The following is a 23,452-nucleotide window of genomic DNA, read 5'->3' as shown; positions in this document are numbered from 1 at the left end:
GAATGGAATACAATTATGGAGTAGAGTAGAGTAGAGTAGAGTAGAGTAGAGTAGAGTAGAGTAGAGAAGAGAAGAGAAGAGAAGAGAAGAGAAGAGAAGAGAAGAGAAGAGAAGAGAAGAGAAGAGCTGGAAGGGACCTTGGAGGTCTTCCAGTCCAGCCCCCTGCTCAAGCAGGAGAACTTATACAATCTCAGACAAGTGACTGTCCAGTATCTTCTTAAAAACCTCCAGTGATGGAGCGCCCACGATGTCTGAAGGCAAGCTGTTCCCCTGGTTAATTGTCCTCACTGTTAGGAGGCCGCGACGACCTCCTGCAGCCCTCTGCCAGCAAAAACGGAGCGCAGGAGGCCTTGCGCAGTCACCCCACGCCCGACCCCGGGCTCCGTTTTCGTTGGCAGAGGGCTACCAAAACAAACTAAAAACCAAACAAAAGGAGAAACGTTTCCCCTCTTGCAATTTGAGCATCCAAGAAGGTGCAGGAAAGGAGCAAGGGAAAGAGGAAAGACAAAGAAAAAGAAGGGAAGGTGGGAAGAGAGCAAAGAAGGAAAAAGAAGGAAAGAGAGGAAGGAAGAAGAAAGGGGAATGAAGAAGAAAGGAGAATGAAGAGGAAAGGAAAAAAGAAAAGGAAGGAAGAAAGGAAGATTATAATGAGAGTGAGGAAGGGTCTGAGGGAAGTTCTGCCTTAGCACTTAGCCACCAAAGGTGCCCCCCCCCGACACGAGTGACATCGAGCTGGCCACGTCCACTCCGGCCCACCGAGGTCAAACACAACCCTGATGCGGCCCTCAATGAAATCGAGTTCGACCCCCCTGCTCTATAGCATTACCCCCAAAACTGTACTCGCCTTATACCCAAGCCGGGCCGCTCTCTGCAGCAACGTTTCTCCGGCGTTCTTGTTCACGATCAGACGTCGAGCTTCGGGGGGCACAGGTGGACTTGCGGGGGTCTCGGGGCTCCTCTCCATGCTGTGCTGCCGAACTTTGCCAAACGGGCTGGGTTCCCGGGACTTCTTTGGAGAGCGGGACTTGGCCTGGGTGCGCGCAAAGACATGGGATTTGGTCAAGGTTAGGGGCAAAGAAGTCAAAAGACGCTTATGTTCAACGGAGGGGGGGAAAAGAAAATAGCAGGATGTTGCCTTGTGTGCCCAACAATCCCTTCTGGATAGTCCAGGCGGAATAAATGATGAACCTGAAATAAATTTATGCCAATGTTTGCACTGGATACCGTTTGTTCGCCTTGCTAAGTGGTCACTGCATTTCAGGGAACCAATTCCCAAGTGCAAATAATAACTTTAATAATATTTTTAATTGCTGTGATATCATTTCTTCTTTCTTTCTTTCTTTTTCTTTCTTTCCTTCCTTCCTTTCTTTTTTTCTTTCCTTCCTTCCATTCTTTCCTTTCCTCCCTTCCTTCCTCTTCCTCCCTCCCTTTCGCTCTCTTTCCTTCCTTCCCTTCCTTCCTTCATTCCATCCATCTTTCTTTCTTTCTTTCCTTCCTTTTTTTTCTTTCTTTCCTTCCTTCCTTCCATTCTTTCCTTTCCTCCCTTCCTTCCTCCCTCCCTTTCTCTCTTTCCTTCCTTCCCTTCCTTTTTTCCTTCCCTTCCTTCCTTCATTCTGTCCATCTTTCTTTCTTTCCTTCCTTTTTTCTTTCTTTCTCTTTCCTTCCTTCCATTCTTTCCTTTCCTCCCTTCCTTCCTCTTCCTCCCTCCCTCTTTCCTTCTCTTCCTTCCTTCTTCCTTCCTTCCTTCCTTCCATCCATCCATCCTTCTTTCTTTTCTTTCTTTCTTTCCTTCTTTCTTTCTTTCTTTCTTTTTCTTTCTTTCTTCCGTCCTTCCTTCCTTCCTTCCCTCCCTCCCTCTCTTTTCTTTGCATGCCATCTTTATTATTTTTTTACAAATAACTCAGTGGCAAACATATCCAGCACACTTTCCTCCTATTTTCCCCCACAACAACAACAACAACCCTGTGAGGTGGGCTGGGCTGAGAGAGAGAGAGAGAAAGAGGGACTGGCTCAAAGTCACCCAGCTGGCTTTCCTGCCTACGATGGGACAGTCTCCCGCTTCTTAGCCTGGGGCCTTAATCACTAGACCAAGCTGGCTTTCTTCTGGAATGGTTTTATTCTGTATTGATAAGTGTAAAGTAACCTGAAGTATTTGGAAGAACGCCCGTAGAGAAATATAAATGAATAAATATAAATGAGCCTTGGTAGTACAGTGGTCTAAGGCACCCTGTTATTAAGCTGGTTATTAAGACCAGCTGCCTGCAATTACTGCAGGTTCGAATCTCGCCAGGCTCAAGGTTGACTCAGCCTTCCATCCTTTCTAAGGTAGGTAAATTGAGGACCCAGTTTGTGGGGGAAATAAGCTGACTTTGTATAAATATACAAAAGTATGAAGGCTATTGCTTAACGCACTGTAAGCCGCCCTGAGTCTCCGGAGAAGGGCGGCATATAAATCAAATAAAAATATAAATATAAATATAAATATAAATATAAATATAAATATGGTCATTCTGACCATCCCATTCCAAACACCTCTCCTTTCCCCAAAGATGCTTTTTTTTTTTTCAAAAGGCAACTGGATTTTGTTTTTTCCTTGAAGACGTTTCGCTTCTCATCAGTTCAGTTCAGAACCGAAGAAGCTTCACAGACAAACAGCAAAGGTGATTATGAATGGTGACACGACTGGAGAATTTTAACATAACAAAAGGCACAAGGCAAGGTTGTCCCTTATCCCCCCACTGCTTTCCATATTGACTTTAGAGGTATTAGCCGACAATGAAATGTCCGACAAGATAAATGAAATAAAGGGTATGAAAATTAATAAAGAGAAGTATAAGCTACAGGCTTTTGCCGATGACTTGGGTGTTTATTTTCTAAAATAGACCCACAGGAAATGGGACCTAAATTAATTACAAAGATACAAGAATATGGGGTGGTTGCAGGTTTGAAAATAAACAAAGAGAAAACAAAAATATTGGTTAAAAATTTTACAGATAAACAAAAGAGAGAATGTACAAGAATAATGAATATGCAAATTGTAAAAAAAAAAAGTTAAATACTTAGGGAACCAATTGATGGCAATATGTGTCTCAAAGAAACTTCTTGCAAAATGAGCTGAGGTGGCGCAGTGGTTAGGGTGCAGTACTGCAGCTACTTCAGCTGACTGCTAGTTTGGCAGATCAGCGGATCAAATCTCACCGGCTCAAGGTTGACTCAGCCTTCCATCCTTCCGAGGTGGGTAAAATGAGGACCCAGATTGTTGGGGGGCAATATGCTATTTAGTATACTGTCTTTGGTGTAAACCGCCCAGAGTCCTCGGAGAGTGGGCGGCATAGAAATATGAATAATAAAATAAAATAAATAAATAAATAAATAAGCGAAACGACTTCAAGGAAAAACGAAGTCCAACTGCCTTTTGGAAAAAAGAGCATCTTTGGGACAACCTTTACCTGGATGACCCCGGGAGAATCTCCATAGACCCCTCTCCTTACCTTCCCCTCTTCACAGAGGCCCGACAGGTGTTTGGTTTTGCATTTGCGTTTCCCGGAAGGTTTCTCCAGTCCTTCTTGCATTGGAGCCACGTCGGAGTGATCCAGGAGGAACCCATTCTGGAAGTCCAGGTGGCCTTGGAGGGATGGAGAGAGCCTGCTCCTCAGGCAGAGCTCAGAGCCTTTGCCCAGTGCTGAGCTTTTGTGCTTTCTGTACCGGAAATCTGCAGGCAAACCACAAAGAGAGAGAGAGAGAGAGAGAGAGAAAGGTTAGAAGCGCCCTCGGAGAAAGGATCCTGCCCTCCAAAATTTGTCTCATAGAGAGAGAGAGAGAGAGAGAGAGGGAGGGAGGGCCAAGAAAACGAAGGGAGCAGCAACGATCAAACACCGGTCTGCCTTTTTTTCAAAATTTGCTCCTTGGGCTCAGAGGCTGACTTGAATAGATGCCCACTTTGGGCGTGAAATAAATCTTAATCTTTGGAAAACCCCAACTGTGTGCTGTGATCTACAGTCCTACATACAGTATACTCTCACTCTCACTCTCACTCTCTCTCTCTCTCTCTCTCCCCCTCATATCTATCTCTATATTTCTATATCTCTCTATCTCTCTATCTCTGTCTATCATCTATCTATCTGTCTGTCTGTCTACTATCTATCTACCTACCTACCTATCTATGTCTATCTATCATCTATCTATCATATCTATCTGTCTGTCTGTCTGTCTGTCTGTCTATCTATCTATCTATCTATCTATCTATCTATCTATCTATCTATCTATCTATCTAATCTGTCTCCTATCTGTCTGTCTGTCTGTCTGTCTGTCTGTCTGTCTAATCTACTATCTATCTACCTACCTATCTATGTCTGTCTATCATCTATCTATCATATCTATCTGTCTATCATCTATCTATCTGTCTATCATCTATCTATCTATCTATCTATCTATCTATCTATCTATCTATCTATCTATCTCTCTATCTATCTCTCTATCTCTGTCTATCATCTATCTATCTGTCTGTCTGTCTGTCTACTATCTATCTATCTACCTACCTATCTATGTCTATCTATCATCTCTATCATATCTATCTGTCTGTCTATCTGTCTATCTATCTATCTATCTATCTATCTATCACTGTTGTATCTTATGATTCTTGATTAATGTATTTTTAATGTACACTGAGAGCTTATGCACCGAAGACAAATTCCTTGTGTCACACTTGGCCAATAAAGAATTCAATTCAATTCAATTCAATTCAATTCAATTCAATTCAATTCAATTCAATTCAAAAAGTAGTTAAATTATGGCATACATATAGGTCATGGGCTAAATTTCAGACATCTGCATTTGGTTGATTTGAAATACTTCAACGTGTTTCACCAATCCCTTTTCCTACCAAGCAGAGTTTTTTCCCCCTAGGTGTTCTACCCCTTTTTGTGTTACAGTTCTTCACAGTTACCCGGCTTTCAATCCAATCCAGACTATCTAAGATGGGGATGTCCAATCGTGCAACTTTTAAGACTTGTGGCCTTCACCTCCTAGAATTCTTCAGCCAGCATGATTTTAAGGGCAAGGGGTAGACTAGACCGCAGCAAAAGACAGCCTGCCCTGCTAAAACATTTTAGACTGGAAAAAAAGCTCTCTCTTCTTTTTGGTGGATTTGCCTTGTACTTTTCTAGTTGTATGATAGAAAATGGGTTTGTATTATTAACTTAAAAGAATATAGGATAGGATAGGATAGGATAGGATAGGATAGGATAGGATAGGATAGGATAGGATAGGATAGGATAGGATAGGATAGGATAGGACAGGACAGGACAGGACAGGACAGGATAGGATAGGATAGAATAACAGAGTTGGAAGGGACTTTGGAGGTCTTCTAGTCCAGTCCCCTGCTTGGGCAGGAAACCCAACACCACTTCAGACAAATGGTTATCCAACCTCTTCTTAAAAACTTCCAGTGTTGGAGCATTTACAACTTCTGCAGGCAAGTTGTTCCACTGGTTAATTGTTCTAACTGTCAGGAATTTTTTTCTTAGTTCTAAGTTGCTTGTATTAAGCATCTCCTGCCACCCATCCTGTTTACTTGGGCCGACTTCTATGTCTGCATTCACCAATGGCCAGGGGGGAAAAAAAAGAAAGACCATGTGATTCAAAAGCAAAGGATTCTGGGAAAACAGGGAAGCTCCCATCAAAGAAAGGACCGGAAGGAAAGGATGCTAAGAAAAAGGAACTTATTAAAGGCTACCCGAGTCTTGCAAAAATATAGAGGAGGGAAAAACTACAACCCATAAGTTCCTCAAGGACTCTTTAAGAATTCAGGATCATTTGGCCAAGGGTGATGAGACACACAAGGAATTTGTCTCCAGGGCAGAAGATGGATTTAACAGGTAACAGAGTTGGAAGGGACCTTATAGGTCATCTAGTCCAACCCCCTACCTAAGCAGGAGACCCTACACCATTTCTGACAAATGGCAGTCCAATCTTTTCTTGAAAGTCTCAAGTGATGAAGCTCCCACAACCTCTGAAGGCAACTTCTGTTCCATGGGTTGATTCTCACTGTCAGAAAATTTGTCCTTATTTCCAGGTTGAATCTTTCCTTGATCAGTTTCCATCCATTGTTCCTTGTCTGGCCTGCAGGTGCTTTGGAGAATAGCTTGTCCCCCTTCTCTCTGTGGCAGCCCCTCAAAAACTGGACATGCTATCATGTCTCCCCTGGTCCTTCTCTTCACCAGACTACCTATGCCCAGTTCCTGCAACCATTCATCGTATATTTCAGTCTCTAGTCCCCTAATCATCCTGGTTGCTCTTCTCTGCACTCTTTCTAGAGTCTCAACATCTTTTTTATAGTGTGGTGACCAAAACTGGATGCAGGATTCTAGGTGTGGTCTTACTATAAAGCTTTATAGAGTGGTATTTCATCCCACCCCTTTTCCAGTTTCTGTATAATATCCCTGCGTAATGCACCCTGCATGGATTCTCTGCCCCCCTCCCCCCCTCCTTCTCCTCGCAGCCTTTCCCGGCCTCTCCGTCTCCGCTGCAACCTTTCCTGCCTGCGACTGTCGCGGGACTTGTGCGGGAGAAGCCTGCCCCCTGGTGGCTGTTGCAACCGGGAGGCTGCGGGGCCTTCTATTTTTCGAACCGAGCGCAAGCAAGCAACGGCAGAGCCGGGGCCCCGTTTCTGCGGAAGTGGGTTGCCCTGAGCCAATCTGTAAAAGCCGCCATCTCCCTCTCCACCCAAACCCCCCTGGTTTGAAAAGAATAATAATAGCAAGGCCACAAGGGAGAGAGAGAAAGAGAGAGAGAGAGAGAAAATGGGGACTCTTTTTTCCAACTTTTGAAAAGCGTGGCTGGCTGCTTGCTTTTCAATGGCAGGAAGCAGGTCGAGGAGACAGAATGAAATGCTCCAATTTGGAGGGAGGGGGCGGGAGAGAAAGGGAGGGGGGAGGAGGGGGGCTACCGTCAATGCTTGGGGGCTGTCGAGGCAGATCGACCTCCGGAGAGGTTCTGCAAAAGGAACTGGGGTGGGCATCTCTGGGGCGCTCAGGCCCAAGGTCGTGTTGCAATCTCCTGCACAGCTGAACCAATACAGGAAACTTGACGTTTTTTTTGTTCTCAAGCTGACCAGGAAAATCTCCCTCGCGCTGCTGCTTCGTAGCTACGAGCGGCCCATCCGTCCCTGGCCTGATCCTCTTATTCCAGCCTGACCAGGAGGCTGGAAGCCTGGGGATGATGGGAGCTGCAATCCAGACCAGATTAGCAGACCAGAGCGGCCACCTCGAGATCCCTCCTCTCCCCCCCTTCAGAGGCCCACCCCTCCCCTTCACCTGCTTTGGATTTCCTCCGCTTATGGCGGCAGCAGCTCAAGTGTTCTCCTTTGTCCCTTTCGATCAGATAGTCTCCGCTTTGGTACTTCCAGCTTTTCTGCCGCCTCCTTTTCTTCCTCTTGACGTGGCTGCTCTCCTCTTCGGCTTCCTTGCGGCTCCAGAGCTGCCTGCTGGCCTCTCCTGGCCAGAGCAGTCCCTGATTCTTACTGGGGTGAAAGAGGCCCCTTTCCGACCGAGAGCGTTCCTTGCAGCCGGAGTGAGGCGAGAGGCGGTGGGACTTCCGTAGCCGGTGATGCTTTGGGGACAGCTCTTCGTCTTCGTCGTTCGCCTCCTCCAACAGCGGCACCATCTCCTGCCCGGCTCCGTCACACTCTCCTAACATGCTGGACGAGCCCCCCGTGGTCCCTGCAGGGAGGAGGAGGAAGAGAAGAAGAAGAAGAAGAAGAAAAGAGGAAAGACCCCCGTCAGACTGGAAGCACCCACTACCAAGAAGATCTGAGCTTCGTCACTGCTCCATTCTGGGGTGGCTTCATTTGGCTAAAACTTCATCACTGTTGGTGCTCTCTGAGCTTGCTTTGTTTCCTTGGAGACGTTTCATTACCCAACTAGGTAGCATCATCAGTGTTAGAAGGGAAAGGGGTTTGCTTTCTGTTTAGACACCGGGGGCTTGCCCTGCCAGTGAAGAAACCGCCCGTCCTTCTAGCACTGATGATGTTCTCTAGCTGGGTCATGAAATGTCCCCAAGGAAACAAACCAAGCTCAGAGAACACCAAGGACCCACAGTCCTCCTCTTCCTTCATACACCCCACTCCCTTCTAGCACTGATGATGTTCTCTAGCTGGGTCGTGAAGCGTCTGCAAGAAAACCACCCAGCTCAGAGAGCACCACGGACTTCATAGTTCAATCCTGAGCTACAAATATTCTCTTCTATTGGTACCCTCATCCTTCCCAAATGCACACATTGACTAAAATCTTAGGGGAGGGGAAAAAGAGTGTGTATTTATTTAGAAAATTTATATTGCCGCCCATTTACACATGGTGGCATACAGGAATATAAAAAACATCATATATATAAAAATAAAACCAATAGAAGAAAATAATCAAATAATAATACATTAATAATATAATAGCCCCACCCCACTACCCTGGCGACAACACATCACACAAGCCATTTAATGGGCTCCATCCCACTCTGGGTTCCCCAGGCCCGCTGGCAGAACCAGATCTTCAGTATGGTTCATTTGAATTCCAACCTGCGGGAAGGAATGTACAGTTCCAAAGCCTGTATTTTCCACTTAAGAACGAAAGTTGCTCAAATCAAGTTATTTCTCTGGCTCGCACATCATCCTCAACCGTAATGAGTTTTTGGCTTAGCGTGTTGCGCCGCTGGCTGGGGGATTCTGGGAGTTGAAGTCCACCCATCTTCAAGCTACCAAGGTTGAGAAACACTGATATAGAGGATCAAAACATTTTCCTTTTCAGAAAACACTTGGGGAAGATTCTTTTTCCCCCTCTTTCTTTTGGGGACCAACAAGGTCCTACTACAAAGATTGTCTGCAAGCAAGCAACACCCACCCCCCAAGTCAGGGTGACTGGATCATAACCCTGTCCTTCTCCCCCTCCTCTGCAATGGTCACGCTGCTCCCTTACCCCTTGACCCAGTCATCATCTCCTGGCTCAGCCACCAACCTGACTGGCTCCGTGTCCGGCTGCTGAGCACGACGGGGATGAAGTCTCTAAAATTGTTCTTGGCTTTCTTCTCCACGTAAGCTGAAAGAATTAAACATGAATATGAATAAAACGGAATAAAAGCAGCCAGAGGGGCTTCATTTTTGGGAACCCGGGAAGCTCGAATCTTCTCCGCCCCATCCGAAAATCACAAGGAATTCATATTTTAATACAGGAAAATCCAGAAAAGGGAGATCAATACGAAGCCAGAACTTTTCCTCTTGGGTCTAATGCAGTGATGGCTAACTTTTTGCCGTCGCGTGCCAAAAAGCAGGGGGAGCGTTGGGGGGGGGGTGTTGCGCACACGCATCCCCAAATCCATAATTTAATGTGCCCCACACACCCCCACGCATGCACGCACGAACCCCCCCCCAGCTTTTGGCACGCAATGGCACGGTGGGCCCAGTAGGCCCATTTTTCACCCTCCCCAGGCTCCAGAGGCTTTCTAGGAACGCTGTTCCCTTCCCACCAAAGGTGGTCCCTATTTTTCTACCTGCATTTTTTTTACGTGCTTTCGAACTGCTAGGTTGGCAGAAGCTGGGACAAGTAACGGGAGCTCACCCCCGTTGCGCGGCACTAGGGATTCGAACCGCTGAACTGCCGACCTTTCGATCGACAAGCTCAGCGTCTTAGACACTGAGCTACCGCGTCCCTCTTATAATACTTTATAACCTAATAAAACTGTATTTGGAGAAACAAAATCACGAGGAAGAGCTTAGGGAGCTCAGAGAGATCCTTCTGGCAACCTACTGAAGAAGCTAACCAGATCTTCCTAGAAGGCTCCTGGGATGGTGGGACAGCCCTGGATGAGAGAGGGAACATCCACTACCCATCTTGAGGCCCCCTTACCTTCCTCGCAGCTGTGGCCCCGGTGGCCTGGGGACAACTTCCGGCGCTTGCGCTTGGCACGGAGGTTCCCCCGCTCCTTCACGCAGCCCAGCCGGCCATCATCCGTGATCTCATGGAGGCTGCTGTGATGCTTCCGCCACTGTGGGTGCGACACAAAGAGACCAGCCCGCGGTTAAGCATGGCCAAGCTTCTCGCACCGTATTTTTAAATCAGATTGGATTCTTTTGCCCCCCCACCCCGGGATGTTCTTTAGCCACGGGCCACCCTTGATTTATGGCCGAAATGTCGCTAAGCGAGACAGTGGTTAAGACGAGTTTTGCCCCATTTTACGATCTTCCTGGCCACGGTTGTTAAAGCGAGTGACGGGCAGTTGCAAAGTTAGTCCCACGGTTGTAAAATAAATCCCACCTTCTTCGTCCGAAGGTCGCTGAAGTCCTCGGGGAAGCCAGACACACTCGACAGCCGTGTTACTATTTTAACAACTGCAGTGAGTCCCTTAACGACGGTGGCAAGGGAAGTCTCAAAATGGGGCAAAACTTGCCCGAAACATTTCTTGCTTAGCGACACAAATTCTGGGCTCTCGATGGTGGTCGTGAGTTGAGGACTAACCCTGTACACTGTTAATTAAATAACAGCCTGATTTTTCTTCTTTTTAAAGTTGGGCTAAAAGGACAAAATGTAAACACTTGTGGATGCTCCATCACTGGAGGTTTTTAAGAAGAGACTGGACAGCCACTTGTCTGAAATGGGATAGGTTCTCCTGCTTGAGCAGAGGGCTAGACTAGAAGACCTCCAAGGTCCTTTCCAACTCTGTTCTGTTCAGTTCAATTTTCTATTCTTATTCTATTTTGTAATTTTATTCTGCTATTGTTCTGTTGAGTTCTGCTCTGTTCTATTATTCTATTCTATCCCATCCCTATTCTATATTCTATTTTATATTCTATATTGTATTCTAATTCTATAATCTTTATTCAATTCTATGTATTCTGTTCTGTTCTGTTCTATTCTATTCTACTCCTATTCTATCTCATCCCATCCCATCCCTATTCTATATTCTACATACTATATACTATATTGTATTTTATATTCTATATTCTATTCTAATTCTACATTCTTTATTCTATTCTATGTATTCTGTTCTATTCTACTCCTATTCTATCCTATCCCATCCCAATTGTATATTTTATTCTATATTCTATTTTATATTCTATATTCTATTCTAATTCTATATTCTTTATTCTATTCTATTCTATTCTATTCTATTCTATTCTATTCTATTCTATTCTATTCTATGCTATTCTATGCTATTCTATTCTAATTCCATCCCATCCCATCCCATCCCTATTCTATATTCTATATTCTATATTCTATATTCTATATTCTATATTCTATATTCTATATTCTTTATTCTATTCTATTCTATTCTATTCTATTCTATTCTATTCTATTCTATTCTATTCTATTCTATTCTATGCTATTCTATGCTATTCTATTCTAATTCCATCCCATCCCATCCCATCCCTATTCTATATTCTATATTCTATATTCTATATTCCATTCTAATTCTCTGTTCTATTCTGTTCTATTCTATTCTATTCTATTCTATTCTATTCTATTCTATTCTATTCTATTCTATTCTCATTCTCATTCTCATTCTCATTCTCCTCCAGCTGAGCGTGCATGGTGACCTATAAATGTAAACCTACCTGCAAGGCTAGCAAGCAAGGAGCACTGTGTCCATTTTTCCTTTAAAACATTGGTGCCAAGCTTCCAAAACCCTTTGCTTCCTTTCTGGCCCTGCCATGGCCCCCCTCACCTAGCAAGGATCCCCCACCCTTCAGCTCACTCCCCACCGCACAGGGGCTAGCCCATCCCGCAGGCCCCTAACCCCACTGCTTCTGACTCCCTCCCCCTCCCAAAGAGTACCCCTGACCTCCTCTTCCGCCCAGCCACGCCACTCTCACCTTCCGGCTGTGCTGATTCTGGCTGCTCGCCTTGCAGGGAGCCCCCAATTCTTCTCCCCCGCGCGACTTCAGCTTCTTGTGGGTTGGCCGGTCCGGCCCTTCGTGATGCCGCTTGGATTTGCAGGGGAAGCCCCCCTCGACTTTGATGTGGGCCATCGCCTTCAGCTTGGCTTTCGGAGGGTCCCTCAAGGTGGCCCCCGCATGCAGGCAGGTGGCTGAGGCAAAGGGGGGCTCGGGCTCCACCCGCTCCTTCTTGATCCGACTGAGGTCCACCTGGTGCACGGGGCAGGCAGGGACCTCGACGTTCGGGGGGTTGCGGGAAGCGTCCCCTCGCCGCTCCCGGCACTGTTTCTCGGCAGGAGAGGCCAACTCCGCCGTGACCCGGATGCTTGCCTGGCTGGCTAAGGGCAGGCCGTGGGGCGGATGGGCAGTCAAGAAGGGACTCTTAGCTTTGGGGTCCCCGGAGTGCTTGTGAACACAACCCTCCAGGGGAGTTTCGGGCGGGGGCAGAAGGGCGCTCTCGGCGGCCGAGTCCATCTCTCGTCGCTCGAGCCCCCTCGAGCCCTTTGCCTCAGGCGGGCCGGCTTGGAGAGCTGGTGAGACGCACAAAGGGCTCTCGGTGCTGGGCAGGGCCGCCTTACAGCCTTTGCCCTGGGAGGGAGCTTCGGGGGGCTTCTGGACCACCGGGGTAGCTTCCGCCAGCTGCCCAGTAGGGAACGCAGCTGGTTCGCTGGAGCCAGGGGTCTTGGAGGGCCCGACTGGATTGGGGGGCAGCTGTGCTGTCGCCGAGATGCCGATGGAAAGCAAAGTGCCCGGATGGTAATGGGACCACCCGATGGGCAGGAGTTGCGGGCTGGCAGGCTTCCCGTTGAGCGAACACCGAGAGTAAAGGTTTGCTTGGCTGGGGTTCCAGAGGGACAGCTCCTTGGAAGGCCGTAACGGAGGAGCCGGGGTGCGCCTGGTGGGCTCCGCTTGTCCCTCTGACCCACTTTTTTTCCCAGAAGGTAACCCGGCGCTCCGGGGTTCTCCCTGATCGATAATACAGATGGGCTCCTGCTTTGGAAGATGGCGGGAGTCCCTGCTGCTTAAGTCAGTCCCGGCATCCTTGCTCAACAAGACTGAGGCTGGCACCGGGTTGGCCACCCCCATGTAAGTACCCGGGATGGTGCCAATGAAAGCCGTGGGGTTTTTCACCCACGTGCTTTGCTCTCCGTTGCGCAGGAGTTCCGGGAAGATGACAAAGGGCGAGGCGGCAGCCTGGGCCATGCGCTGGGCTTTGGAGAAGACCGGCGTCAGCAGAGCTTTGCCACTGGGGTGCACCGGGGTCAGCACGGGCATCGGGGGCGTCTTGCGCTGGCTCGGCGGAGGCAGCTTCTGGCGATTGGACTTGGAGGAGAGATCCAGAGGCATCTCGCTGCATTCCGGGGAGGAAACCATCTCACGTTCCAGCTGCGGGGGGGACTTCAGCGGGGAGATGGACGCCAGGACCCCTGCCGCCAGCCGCTCGGGGACTCGGGGCAGCACGGTGGCAGGAACTGAGAGGGGGACAGCACTGGCGCAAGAGGCTGCCAAGGCAGGGGAGCTGGAGACCAGTTCTGGGCCGTTGGCAGGAGGGCCGGAGCCCGGTGTCGCGGGGGTGCTACCGTTTTCTCCGGAAGCCGGAGGGCAGCTTAACTGAGCGGCCTCGACGCAGGCGGCTTTGGGGTCAGGAGCCAAGGGTCTGCCCACAGAGAAAGCATACGGATATGGGTGAAGGCTGGGCAGGCAAGGGTCTTGTTGGAAGGACGATAAAACTGGGAGGGCAAGGGCGGGCGAGACCCCCAGCGTGTTGGAAAGAGGAGGAAGGTAAACCAGCGGCTGGCTGGGGGCGAGGACGGTGGCTCCAGGGGGCAGCGAGAGGGACATTTTTTGCATAGGGGGAGCCTGAGAAGTCGAAAAACAGACGCTCTTCAGGGTGTAGGTGGCGGGAGCCGGAGCCACCGTATTGCAGCTGCTGCTGCTGGTCGCAGTGATGGGGTTGACGGAGGCAGCGGGCACTGGGAGACCCTTCTCTTTTCCCATCTGCTCGCTCTCCAGAGCTTTGGGGCAGAACGGGGTCACCTCCGCAGTCTTCTCTGCAGCAGAGGGTAACGGGCAGTCCAGGCTGCGGCTGCTGCTGTCCAGCTGGGGCGGTTCTGGCTCTTGAAGCTTGCCAGGCTTGGCATCGCCGTCCTTCAAGGCCTTCTGGGCACAGTCTGGCTCGTGAGCCTGCTCCCGGAGTTGGGGGTCGGCTTCTTTCTCCACGGTGCCCTCCGGTTCAAACCCTTCGGCGCCCCCACCGCTTCCTGAAACCGCTGTGATCTCCACCTGCAAAAGGGAAGAAAGAGAAGATCAGGACCAGGGGGACAGTTTGCCCCCCACTTCACGGGGACGAGGGCAGAGGTGAAATTCAGCCAGTTCCTACCAGATTGCGGGGTATTGTAGGGCCGATGCGCGAAACCCCACCTACCCACACGGATGTCATGACGTCCCTTTTTTGGGGATGATTTTTCAGCCTCTGTGCACGCACATTTGCAAAACTGGTAAGGGAAGGGAAGTGAATTTCACCCCTGGCAGAGGGCATTCCCATCCTCCTTCCCTCTCCACCCCACCCATCCTCCGACCCACCATCTCACCTTGGAAAAACTGTTGCAGAACTCAGGCGAGCCCAGGTGCTGGGAACTGCTGGTGTCAGATTCTTCATCAGAAAGTGGGGCTCTCCTACAGGAAAATAAAAAAAAAAAGAGAGAGAGAAACTTAGAAAAATTATCCAGAGGTGGCGAGGCTGAAGCCACTGATCTGACCGGTGTAGCACATCTGTAGCCAAAGTCACCTCCAGGGCCACCGCCTTCTCTTGAAAGGGGAACCAGTCGGGAAGAAATAGCCTCTCTTGCTAATAGAAGGGAATATTCGTAACTCAGGATTGAAATGAAGGGTCCTTGGAGCTCGCTGAGCTTGGTGGTTTTCTCGCAGACGTTTCGCGACCCAACTAGGGAACATCATCAGTGCTAGAAAGGAGTGGGGTTTGTGAGGAGGAGGAGGAGGAGGATGACTGTGGGATCCCTGGTGCTCTCTAAGCTTGGGCGTTTTCTTGCAGACATTTTGTGACCCAACTAAGTATTATCATCAGTGCTACAAGGGACCAGAGTTTGTGAAGTGAAGAAGGGGGAGGGGGAGGAGGAGGAGGAGGAGGAGAAGGAGGGAGAAAGAGGAGGACGACCTTCCCCAATCTGTAGTTGTTCCCAAACTGGCACCTTTCAGGAGACAGGGAAACCTGTTGGGAGGTTTTCTTAAGAGCAGCTTTCTAATTGAGAATTGTTTAATATAAAAAGAGATTAGGGAGTCCTCAGTACTTTTTGAGCTTGCAAACATTTCATTACCCAATTAGGTAACATCATCAGTGTTAGAAGGGAGTGCGGTTTGTGGAATGGAGAGGGAAAGGGAAGAGGAGGAGAACGAGGAGGAGGAAGAGCCTTGGTGGTACAGCAGACTAAAGCACTGTTAAGTAACACCAGCTGCCTGCAATTACTGCAAGTTCAAATCTCACCAGGTTCAAGGTTGACTCAGCTTACCATCCTTTCGAGGTAGGTAAAATGAGGACCCGGATTCTGGGGGCAATAAGCTGACTTTGTATTAAAAAAAAGAAAAAAAAGAACACCACTTAGGGGGGGCCCGAAAGCCCTACTAAGCAGGTATATACAAAAAGTATGAAGGCTATTGCTTAACGCATCGTAAGCCGCCCTGAGTCTCCGGAAAAGGGCGGCATATAAACCGAACCAATAAATACAATAAATAAATAAAGAGGACTATGGGATCCTCAGGTGCTCCCTGAGCTTGATGGCCTTCTTTCCGATGTTTCATTACCCAACTAGGTAACCTCATCAATGTACTGGTTTGATATTGAAACCTAATCAGATAACGAAACATCGGCAAGAAAACCACCAACCTCAGAGGGCACCAAGGACCCCGTAATCTCTTTTATACTAAACCATTCTGAATAGAGAGCCGCTCTTAAGACAGAGCGTCCAACAGCTTTCCCAGTTTCTTGAAAAGTGCCAGATTGGGAATTGCAACAGATCGGGGGAAGACCACTTTAAAGTCATTTCAGTCAGCCTGAGCTTCCGTCGCTTGTAAAAAAAAATGGGCCGTAAAATAAAGAAATATATTCCTCAAAAGCTTGACGCACCCTGGAGGGATGCCGGGTGATGCTTTAAACAGACACAGAACTTCCTTTGCCTCCCTCCTGAATATAAAAGTTACCAGCAAAATGCCTTTCGCAAACTCGCGCCGGCCACTTGGGGGTTTCCAGGGTTTAGATCCAATTTTAGAAAGGCTATTTTGTCCGTGCGCGCTATTTTGTTCGAAAGGCAGAGATGCCGGCGCATTTTAAAGATTGGAATATTAAATATGACTTTAAGCCACAATGTTCCAAGGGTGCTTTTTTTTTTAATCTTTTTTTTTTTTTTTTGGTCAAAGGTGCTTTATATTTTTTATCTTTTTATGGCAACTGGACTATCTTGTTTTTTTCTTTGAAGACGTTTCGCTTCTCATCCAAGAAGCTTCTTCAGTTCTGAGTGGATGGTAGGGAATGGAAGGATTGATGCTCCTTGCAGACAGCTGGTCCTTTGCATCCTTTTAGAGCAAGAGGTCTTCAAACGTGGCAGCTTTAAGACTTGTGGACTTCAATTCCCAGAATTCTCTAGCCAGAATTCCCAGAATTCTCCAGCACACCATAGCATAGCTGGCTGTAGGAGGCTCCGCCCACCCGTCCAGATGTAATGCGTGACTACTGTGCGCACGGGGAGGTGTCGCGTGCAAGCGAAACAAGCGAGCACGTGCGGGGTCACATTTGCGAACTGGCAGGGAAAGTAAGTGAATCCCACCTCTGACGCAAATCCCCCTCCCACCCAAATCTTTTGCAAGCAATGTGAGAGAGAGTGCGTGTGTTTGTGTGTGTGTGTGTTTGTGGCATCTCGGTTCACAGATGAATTCAGTGGAACGGGCAATGGGGTTAAAATCTCAAAAGAAGCCGGCATTTCTTCTCCCCGTCTCATCCCCGAAGAGAAACAAGTGCTTTGCAGAATGCTTGCCCCTCGCGTGAGCACACACACACACACAGACACAGACACACACACACACACACAAATACCCTCTCCCCAAAATATTTTGCAAGCAACGAGAGAGTGTGTGTGTGTATGTGGCATCTCGGTTCACAGATGGATTCAGCGGAAACAAGAAGAGGCGGCCATGGGGTTTAAAATCTCGAAAGAGGTCGACGTTTCCGTCTCATCCCCGAAGAGAAATACGAGTACTTCGCAGAATGCTCCCCCCGCTTACACACACACACCTTTCTTCCTCGAGGCTGCACGTGTGAAGCCGTTCAGCGCCCGTCCAGTTATGCACTCCGCTGTAGAGAGGTGCCGCAGAGATCATGACAGCCGCTCCGCACCGAGCGAAGGTCTGCTTCAGTCAGGGGGGCTCCGCCTGGAACGGCAAAAGAAAAACACGACGCCGTGAGGCTCGGGTTCCGGCACCACCACCGCCGTCGGATCGGCAGCTCCCAAAGCAAAACGAGGCATATTCTTTGCAACATCCGACCGGCTAGATCAGTGTTTCTCAACCTTGGAAGCTTGAAGATGGGTGGACTTCTTCGAGCTACCAAGGCTGAGAAACACTGGGCTAAATTGAAAATGCTACTCTGCATCCAGAGAAGGCTGGAAGGGGAAACAAATGGAACTGGCCAGGAAGAAATATAAACACAGGTCATCCTCGACTTACGACAGCTTTTAGTGACCGTTCAACGTTAGGAAAAAAAAAATGACTTTAGGTCCGTTCTTCCGAGTTAGGAACAGTTTGTAACATCTCCATGATTGTGTGATCAAAATTCAGACAGCTTGGCAATTACGGTTCATACTTATGACCGTTGCTGTGTCCCAGGAGTCACGGGATCTCTTTTTGCGACCGTCTGACAAAGCAAAGTCAACGGGGGAAGCCAGATTCACTTAACAACTATATCCCTAATTTAACAACGGCAAGTGATTCGCTTAACAACGGTGGGCAAGGAAAGTCGTAAAACAGGTTTTCGCTTCACGAAAACGTCGCCCTTAGCAACAGAAACATTGGGACGCAGTGGTGGTCGTAAATCAAGGACTACCCTGAAGGGATCCCGGCTCCTCTGATGCTGAAACAGGCCCTGGGAAATCTGTTCGTTGTTATTTGGACCGCTCATTCTTGAGCCAACATTCATATTAGGGAAGAAACTACCCAAGGCGGCTCACAGCTATGCAAGATCCGAGCTGTCAAATCTGCAAATCGGAGCAGTTCTGGGAACAGATTAAAGCCACTTGGTTCTCCCAGGAGGAAGAGCTGGCCCTGCTTCAAGATTCGCAAAGAATTCAGACCCAGGGACAGCCAGCTTGGCTTCCTTCACACATGCTTCTTTTTTCCCTGCCTGGGTATATTCAGTGTTGTGGTTTTAACATGTCCGGAGAGCCCCAGGCTGGGAAATGCTTAAAGACCCGTTTATGGATGTCAGCTTAGAGCTAAGGAGAGAGGCTGGGATAAGCGGGATGATTTTCCTACGTTCAGTCTAGTCTTGCGTATAAAATTTTAAAAAATGACAAAAGAGAGCACCGTCAGCGGTGAAATGTAAATTTTGTTACTACCGGTTCTGTGGGCGTGGCTTGGTGTGTGGGGGGGTTTAAGATGATAGCCAACTTTTTTTTTTTTTAAACTTTTAAAACCATTTTTCTACAACCTCTTCGGCTGAAAAAATGCTTTTAAAAGCCTCTGACGATCCCAGCTGACTTGCCTGATCGGCAGAGGCTTTTTTTTCCCTTTTAAAAACACTTTTTCTATAATCTCTTCGGTGGAAGAGGTTGTAGAAAAAAATGCTTTGAAAAGCCTCTGACGATCCCAGCTGAGCCGCGGGCTCATCAGAGGCTTTTTTTTTTTTTACTTTTAAAAGCATTTTTTCGGCGAAAGAGGTTGTAGAAAAAATGCTTTAAAAAAAAAGTCTTTGATGATTGCGCGGCTCAGCTGGGCATGGGGGGGGGAGAGGAAGCAGGGATTTTTGCTACCGGTTCTCCGAACCACCCGCCTCCATCGCTACCGGATTGGGCGATTCGGTCCGAACCGGGAGTATTTCACCCCTGAGCACCATGTATACGTTTCCTTGATTGGTTCAGAGCAGTGTATGCTTATAGCAAATGGAAGAATGCAAGAAATCCAGTCTTATTTTATTGGCTGAAGTACTACCAGGCCCAGGGAAATGCATCCCAACTTTTGGGGGTCAAGCTATTCCTTCCGGGGCTCTCTAAGCCTTGGCAACTTTTAAGACTTTGTGGACTTCAATTCCCAGAATTCCTCAGCCAGCTTAAAAACCGCCCAGTTTGGAGGTCCCTGTTTTAGAGACCAAGCTGACCTTACAGGTGAAATCTTCTGTGAAGGCAAAACAGGAGGCCAGGTGTGTCAGAATACACAGAGAAATCAAACAGGGAGAGGAGAGTGATCTAAGGCAGAGCCCCTCCCTCTGACGCATGACCCGGTCCTTTGTCAAGGCCCCCGTGGAAAAGGAAGGTCATACAACAAGGAAAACCCGGGGTGACCGGAACAGCATCAGATGGAAGACAGCCGAGGGATGGAAGAAAGAGCCGCACGGCTCCAGCCTCCAGCAGAACCCAACCCTACAAGCCTGGAGTGGGGAAAAGGGGGGGGAGCACAAGGCGGGATCCCTGGCAGACCCCCAAAAAAGAAAAGGGAAGCTGTCTCAGCAGCTGCATGGAGAGACACGTCGGGGGGTTAGTGGGGCATTCACCAAAAACAGACATGGAAGCAGCACATTTTTCTTTCTGTTCTCCCAGGGAAGACGTGGGAAAAACGAGCCAGAAAGAAGCATTCCCAGGAAGCAGCAGCGAAAGGAGGAGGAGGAGGAGGAGGAGGAGGAGGAGGAGGAGGAGGAGGAGGAGGAGGAGGAGGACATTTCATTACCCAACTAAGCAACATCATCAGTATTAGAAGGGAGTAGGGTTTATGAAGGAGGAGGAGGAGGAGGAAGAGGAGGAGGAGGAGGAGGAGGAGGAGGAGAAGGAGAAGGAGAAGGAGAAGGAGAAGGAGAAGGAGAAGGAGAAGGAGAAGGAGAAGGAGAAGGAGAAGGAGAAGGAGAAGGAGAAGGAGAAGAAGAAGAAGAAACATCTGAAAAGAGGGCGGGCCGTGGCACAAAGCTACGGCATCACAAGGGCCATTAAGAAGACTGGGGCGGGGGGGGGAGTTTGTTGGGCAGCAGGAACGGGGAGATGCCAAGCACAGAGATTTCTCTAAAGAAATTTGCAGAGGACGAAAGCCGCTGCGAAGACTCGCCAACGAGAGAGAGAGAGAGGGAGGGAGGGAGAGAGAGAGACAGACCCTCCTCCTCTGGGGAATGGCCACCGCCTGTGGATCCTCCTCTCTCCCTGGGGTTGGTCACATGGCTGAGCAAGAGGTCAGGGCAGCCAGATGTCGCTTGCCCAGATGATCCTTTCAGGGAGAAAGGCACGGACGGTGCCCGCACGGAAAACAGAGATGCTCAAGTGTTTTGGACCTAGGAAAGGTGAGGTTGAGCTTTGGGGTGGGGGAAATGCACCAACTCCTTGATTGTTTTGCGACATCACCTCCCCCCCCCCCGCCCCTGAATGGAATGAAGCACAGTTTTTTTTTTCAAGGCGTCCGCTGGAGTTGGCGCCTGTTAGAAGAAGAGATTTCAGCCGGATTCATTTTGGGATGCAGAAGAAGGCTGCCACCGAAGCAGAAGTCCTCGTATTGCAGAAGAAAGAAAGAAAGAAAGAAAGAAAGAAAGAAAGAAAGAAAGAAAGAAAGAAAGAAAGAAAGAAAGAAAGAAAGAAAGAAAGAAAGAAAGAAGGAAAGAAAGAAAGAAAGAAGGAAGGAAGGAAGGAAGGAAGGAAGGAAGGAAGGAAGGAAGGAAGGAAGAAGAGAGAGAAAGAAAAGGAGAGAGAGAAAGAGATGATAGATAGATAGATAGATAGATAGATAGATAGATAGATAGATAGATAGATAGAAGGAAGTAAAGGGAAGAGCTAGGGGCAACATAATGGCAGCCTTCTAATATTGGAGGGGCTGTCACAGACGATGTGATGCGACACCCAGAAAAATATGGCATCCTTCATTTAATCCTCCAGGGAAAGATTGAAGGCAAACAAGAACATCATGTCTTCAAAATCTAAGGGACCGGGTTTGAACAAAACTCAGCAGCACTTTTTCATGCAGCTGTTGACAAAAACAGGATGGCCAACATGATAGCCAACGTCCGATGATGGATATGGCACAAGAAGAAGAAGTCACAGAGGAAAGGAGGTCGATCTGTTCTCCAAAGCACCAGGAGGGCAGGATCAGAAATAATGGGTGGAAGATCGTTAAAGAGAGAACCAACCTGGAATTAAAGAGAAATTTCCTGTCAATGAGAACCATGAGTGGGAAGGCTTTCCTCCTCCAGAAGTTCTGAGTGCTCCGCCAATGGAGTTTTTAAAGAAAAAAAGTAGACAGCTATCTGTCCAGAATGGTACATCATCTCCTACTCAAGCAGGGGGGTGGACTAGAAGACCACCAAGGTCCTTTCCAACTCCGCTATTCTGCATGCTTAGGGATTAAAAAAGATGTGGAGACTCTAGAAAGAGTGCAGAGAAGAGCAACAAAGGTGATTAGGGGACTGGAGGCTATAACATATGAAGAACGGTTGCTGGAACTGGGTATGTCTAGTTTAATGAAGAGAAGGACTAGGGGAGACATGATAGCAGTGTTCCAATATCTCAGGGGTTGCCCCAAAGAAGAGGGAGTCAAGCTATTCTCCAAAGCACCTGAAGGCAGGACAAGAAGCAATGGGTGGAAACTAATCAAGGAGAGAAGCAACTTAGAACTAAGGAGAAATTTCCTGACAATGAGAACAATTAATCAGTGGAACAACTTGCCTCTAGAAGTTGGGAATGCTCCAACACTGGAAGTTTTTAAGAACAGGTTGGATAACCATTTGTCTGAAGTAGTGTAGGGTTTCCTGCCTGAGCAGGGGGTTGGACTAGATGACCTCCAACCGTCCCTCCCAACTCTGTTATTCTATTCTATGACACACTGGATTGTTGCTGGCTGCCATGTCCATTTCAAAAAAAAAAATATTTTTTTTCAGAGGTTCCCCAGACCAGGCTGACTCGAACTCATCCCTCATCAAGTGAGTTTCCCAAGATACTCCTTGCCCATTTCAGTCTAGACAGTAAGCTGGCAATGGCCATTCTACTACGAATACCCGGAAACCCGTCACCCAAGCTATGTCTCTGGTGCAAAATTGCTTGCGAAGAAGTGATGGGGGAGGAACAAAAGGGATTCTAAGTAGGTAATCCAGAGAGTCAGGTAGAAGAAAAACCTAGGCATGACTCACAGCCCGGACTGACAAGACACAGGGAACTAACCACCAACTAGCCTAAGCCATCCAATTTTATTTAGGTGGGCCAGATAAATGAACCCGCCTGCCTGCCTGTTGTACAAACTCCAAAACCACAATTCATTTCGTCCTGTGGAAAGCCCGTCCTGCAAGCATCGCCAGAAGGGATAATGCCGGCTGAACAAACAGGCGAGAGGTTTAAAAACAGGGTAAACAAACAAGCAAATAAATAAATAAATAAAAACAAGGCAAGGCAAGGCACTTCCTTCGCGGAAGAAGAGGAATGACCACACCCCCCGGGATTTAGCCAAGCTCCCCGTTCAAAATTCTTTTCCAGGGGTTGCAAAATGCTATTTCGGCTTCCCAACGCGCCAGGCGGGGAGGGACCGGACGGACGGGAGGGAAGGAATGCCTGGGAACCCAGGAGTTGGGTAGAGAAAGGAGGCACCAGCGCTCTTGAGCTGGCCGGCCACGGGTTTGACTTAACACGGAAGGGCTGCCGGGAGTCCCAACGGAAAAGCAACAGCCCGACACGGGCTTATCTGAGGCTAGTGAATGGGAGGTGGAGATAGCTTTGCTGCAGAGCAAATTATGCCCACCCCCTTCCTAAAGCCTGGGAAAGGTGCAGCCAGAATGGAAGTGTAGTTTTTTTTCAAAGCTGAACATGAAGGAACCTCTCTCCACTTTATACCAACTTCAGCTGCTTCCTTCAAATCTGAAAGCAAAGTCTGAAGGGCGAGGGGAGATGGTTACACGGTCCAGAAAACCTCTCCACCTTTGATCTTCCAACTCCTTGGTAAGTTAGATCCTCCTGTTGGATCAGCTAAGGCCCATATAGCCCATATGTCAGCACTAGGATAAATGCATCTTGACGGCCTGAAAACCTGACACCATATATATATATATGGACTATATCTCCTAGAAGCACGAAGCCGAAAACACCAGCCTGAAGATGACGAATGAGACTTCATCGAAATGTCACCAAGACACTTCCAATTTTACGGGGGAGAAAACCCGAATAACCAAAGACATGTGTGTGTGTGTGTGTGTGTGTGTGTGTGTGTTTTCTGAGGTTTTCACGGGTATTTGTATGTAGGTCTTTGGTTATTTGGGTTTTCTCGCGCGTAAAATTGGAAGTGTCTTGGCGACGTTTCGAC

The 23,452-nt window shown here is 48.2% G+C and overlaps 1 protein-coding gene across 6 annotated transcripts in view; it reads right to left on the bottom strand.

Moving 5' to 3' along the window:
• BCORL1 (BCL6 corepressor like 1) overlaps window positions 1-23,452 on the bottom strand; it is a 64,363-nt gene that overhangs the window by 9,338 nt on the left and 31,573 nt on the right. For 4 of the 6 annotated variants that reach the window (XM_087877554.1, XM_087877557.1, XM_087877556.1 and 1 more), the window contains 8 exons: window positions 17,220-17,356; window positions 14,509-14,593; window positions 11,855-14,200; window positions 9,891-10,029; window positions 8,964-9,083; window positions 7,314-7,718; window positions 3,492-3,712; window positions 845-1,030 (listed from right to left, as the gene is read on the bottom strand). In XM_087877554.1, coding sequence (XP_087733680.1) covers window positions 845-1,030; window positions 3,492-3,712; window positions 7,314-7,718; window positions 8,964-9,083; window positions 9,891-10,029; window positions 11,855-14,200; window positions 14,509-14,593; window positions 17,220-17,305 — 3,588 coding nt within the window. In that variant the 5' untranslated portion in view covers window positions 17,306-17,356. The remainder of the gene's footprint in view (window positions 1-844; window positions 1,031-3,491; window positions 3,713-7,313; window positions 7,719-8,963; window positions 9,084-9,890; window positions 10,030-11,854; window positions 14,201-14,508; window positions 14,594-17,219; window positions 17,357-23,452) is intronic. The other 2 variants (XM_060692120.2, XM_087877558.1) reach the window with 1 other exon arrangement.

The sequence above is a fragment of the Pantherophis guttatus genome, chromosome 12 (assembly GCF_059756535.1).
Source record: "Pantherophis guttatus breed Tessera chromosome 12, ASM5975653v1, whole genome shotgun sequence".
NCBI lineage: Eukaryota > Metazoa > Chordata > Lepidosauria > Squamata > Colubridae > Pantherophis > Pantherophis guttatus.
The sequence above is the reverse complement of the archived record's forward strand: the minus strand, read 5'-3'. Positions and strand labels throughout refer to the sequence as shown.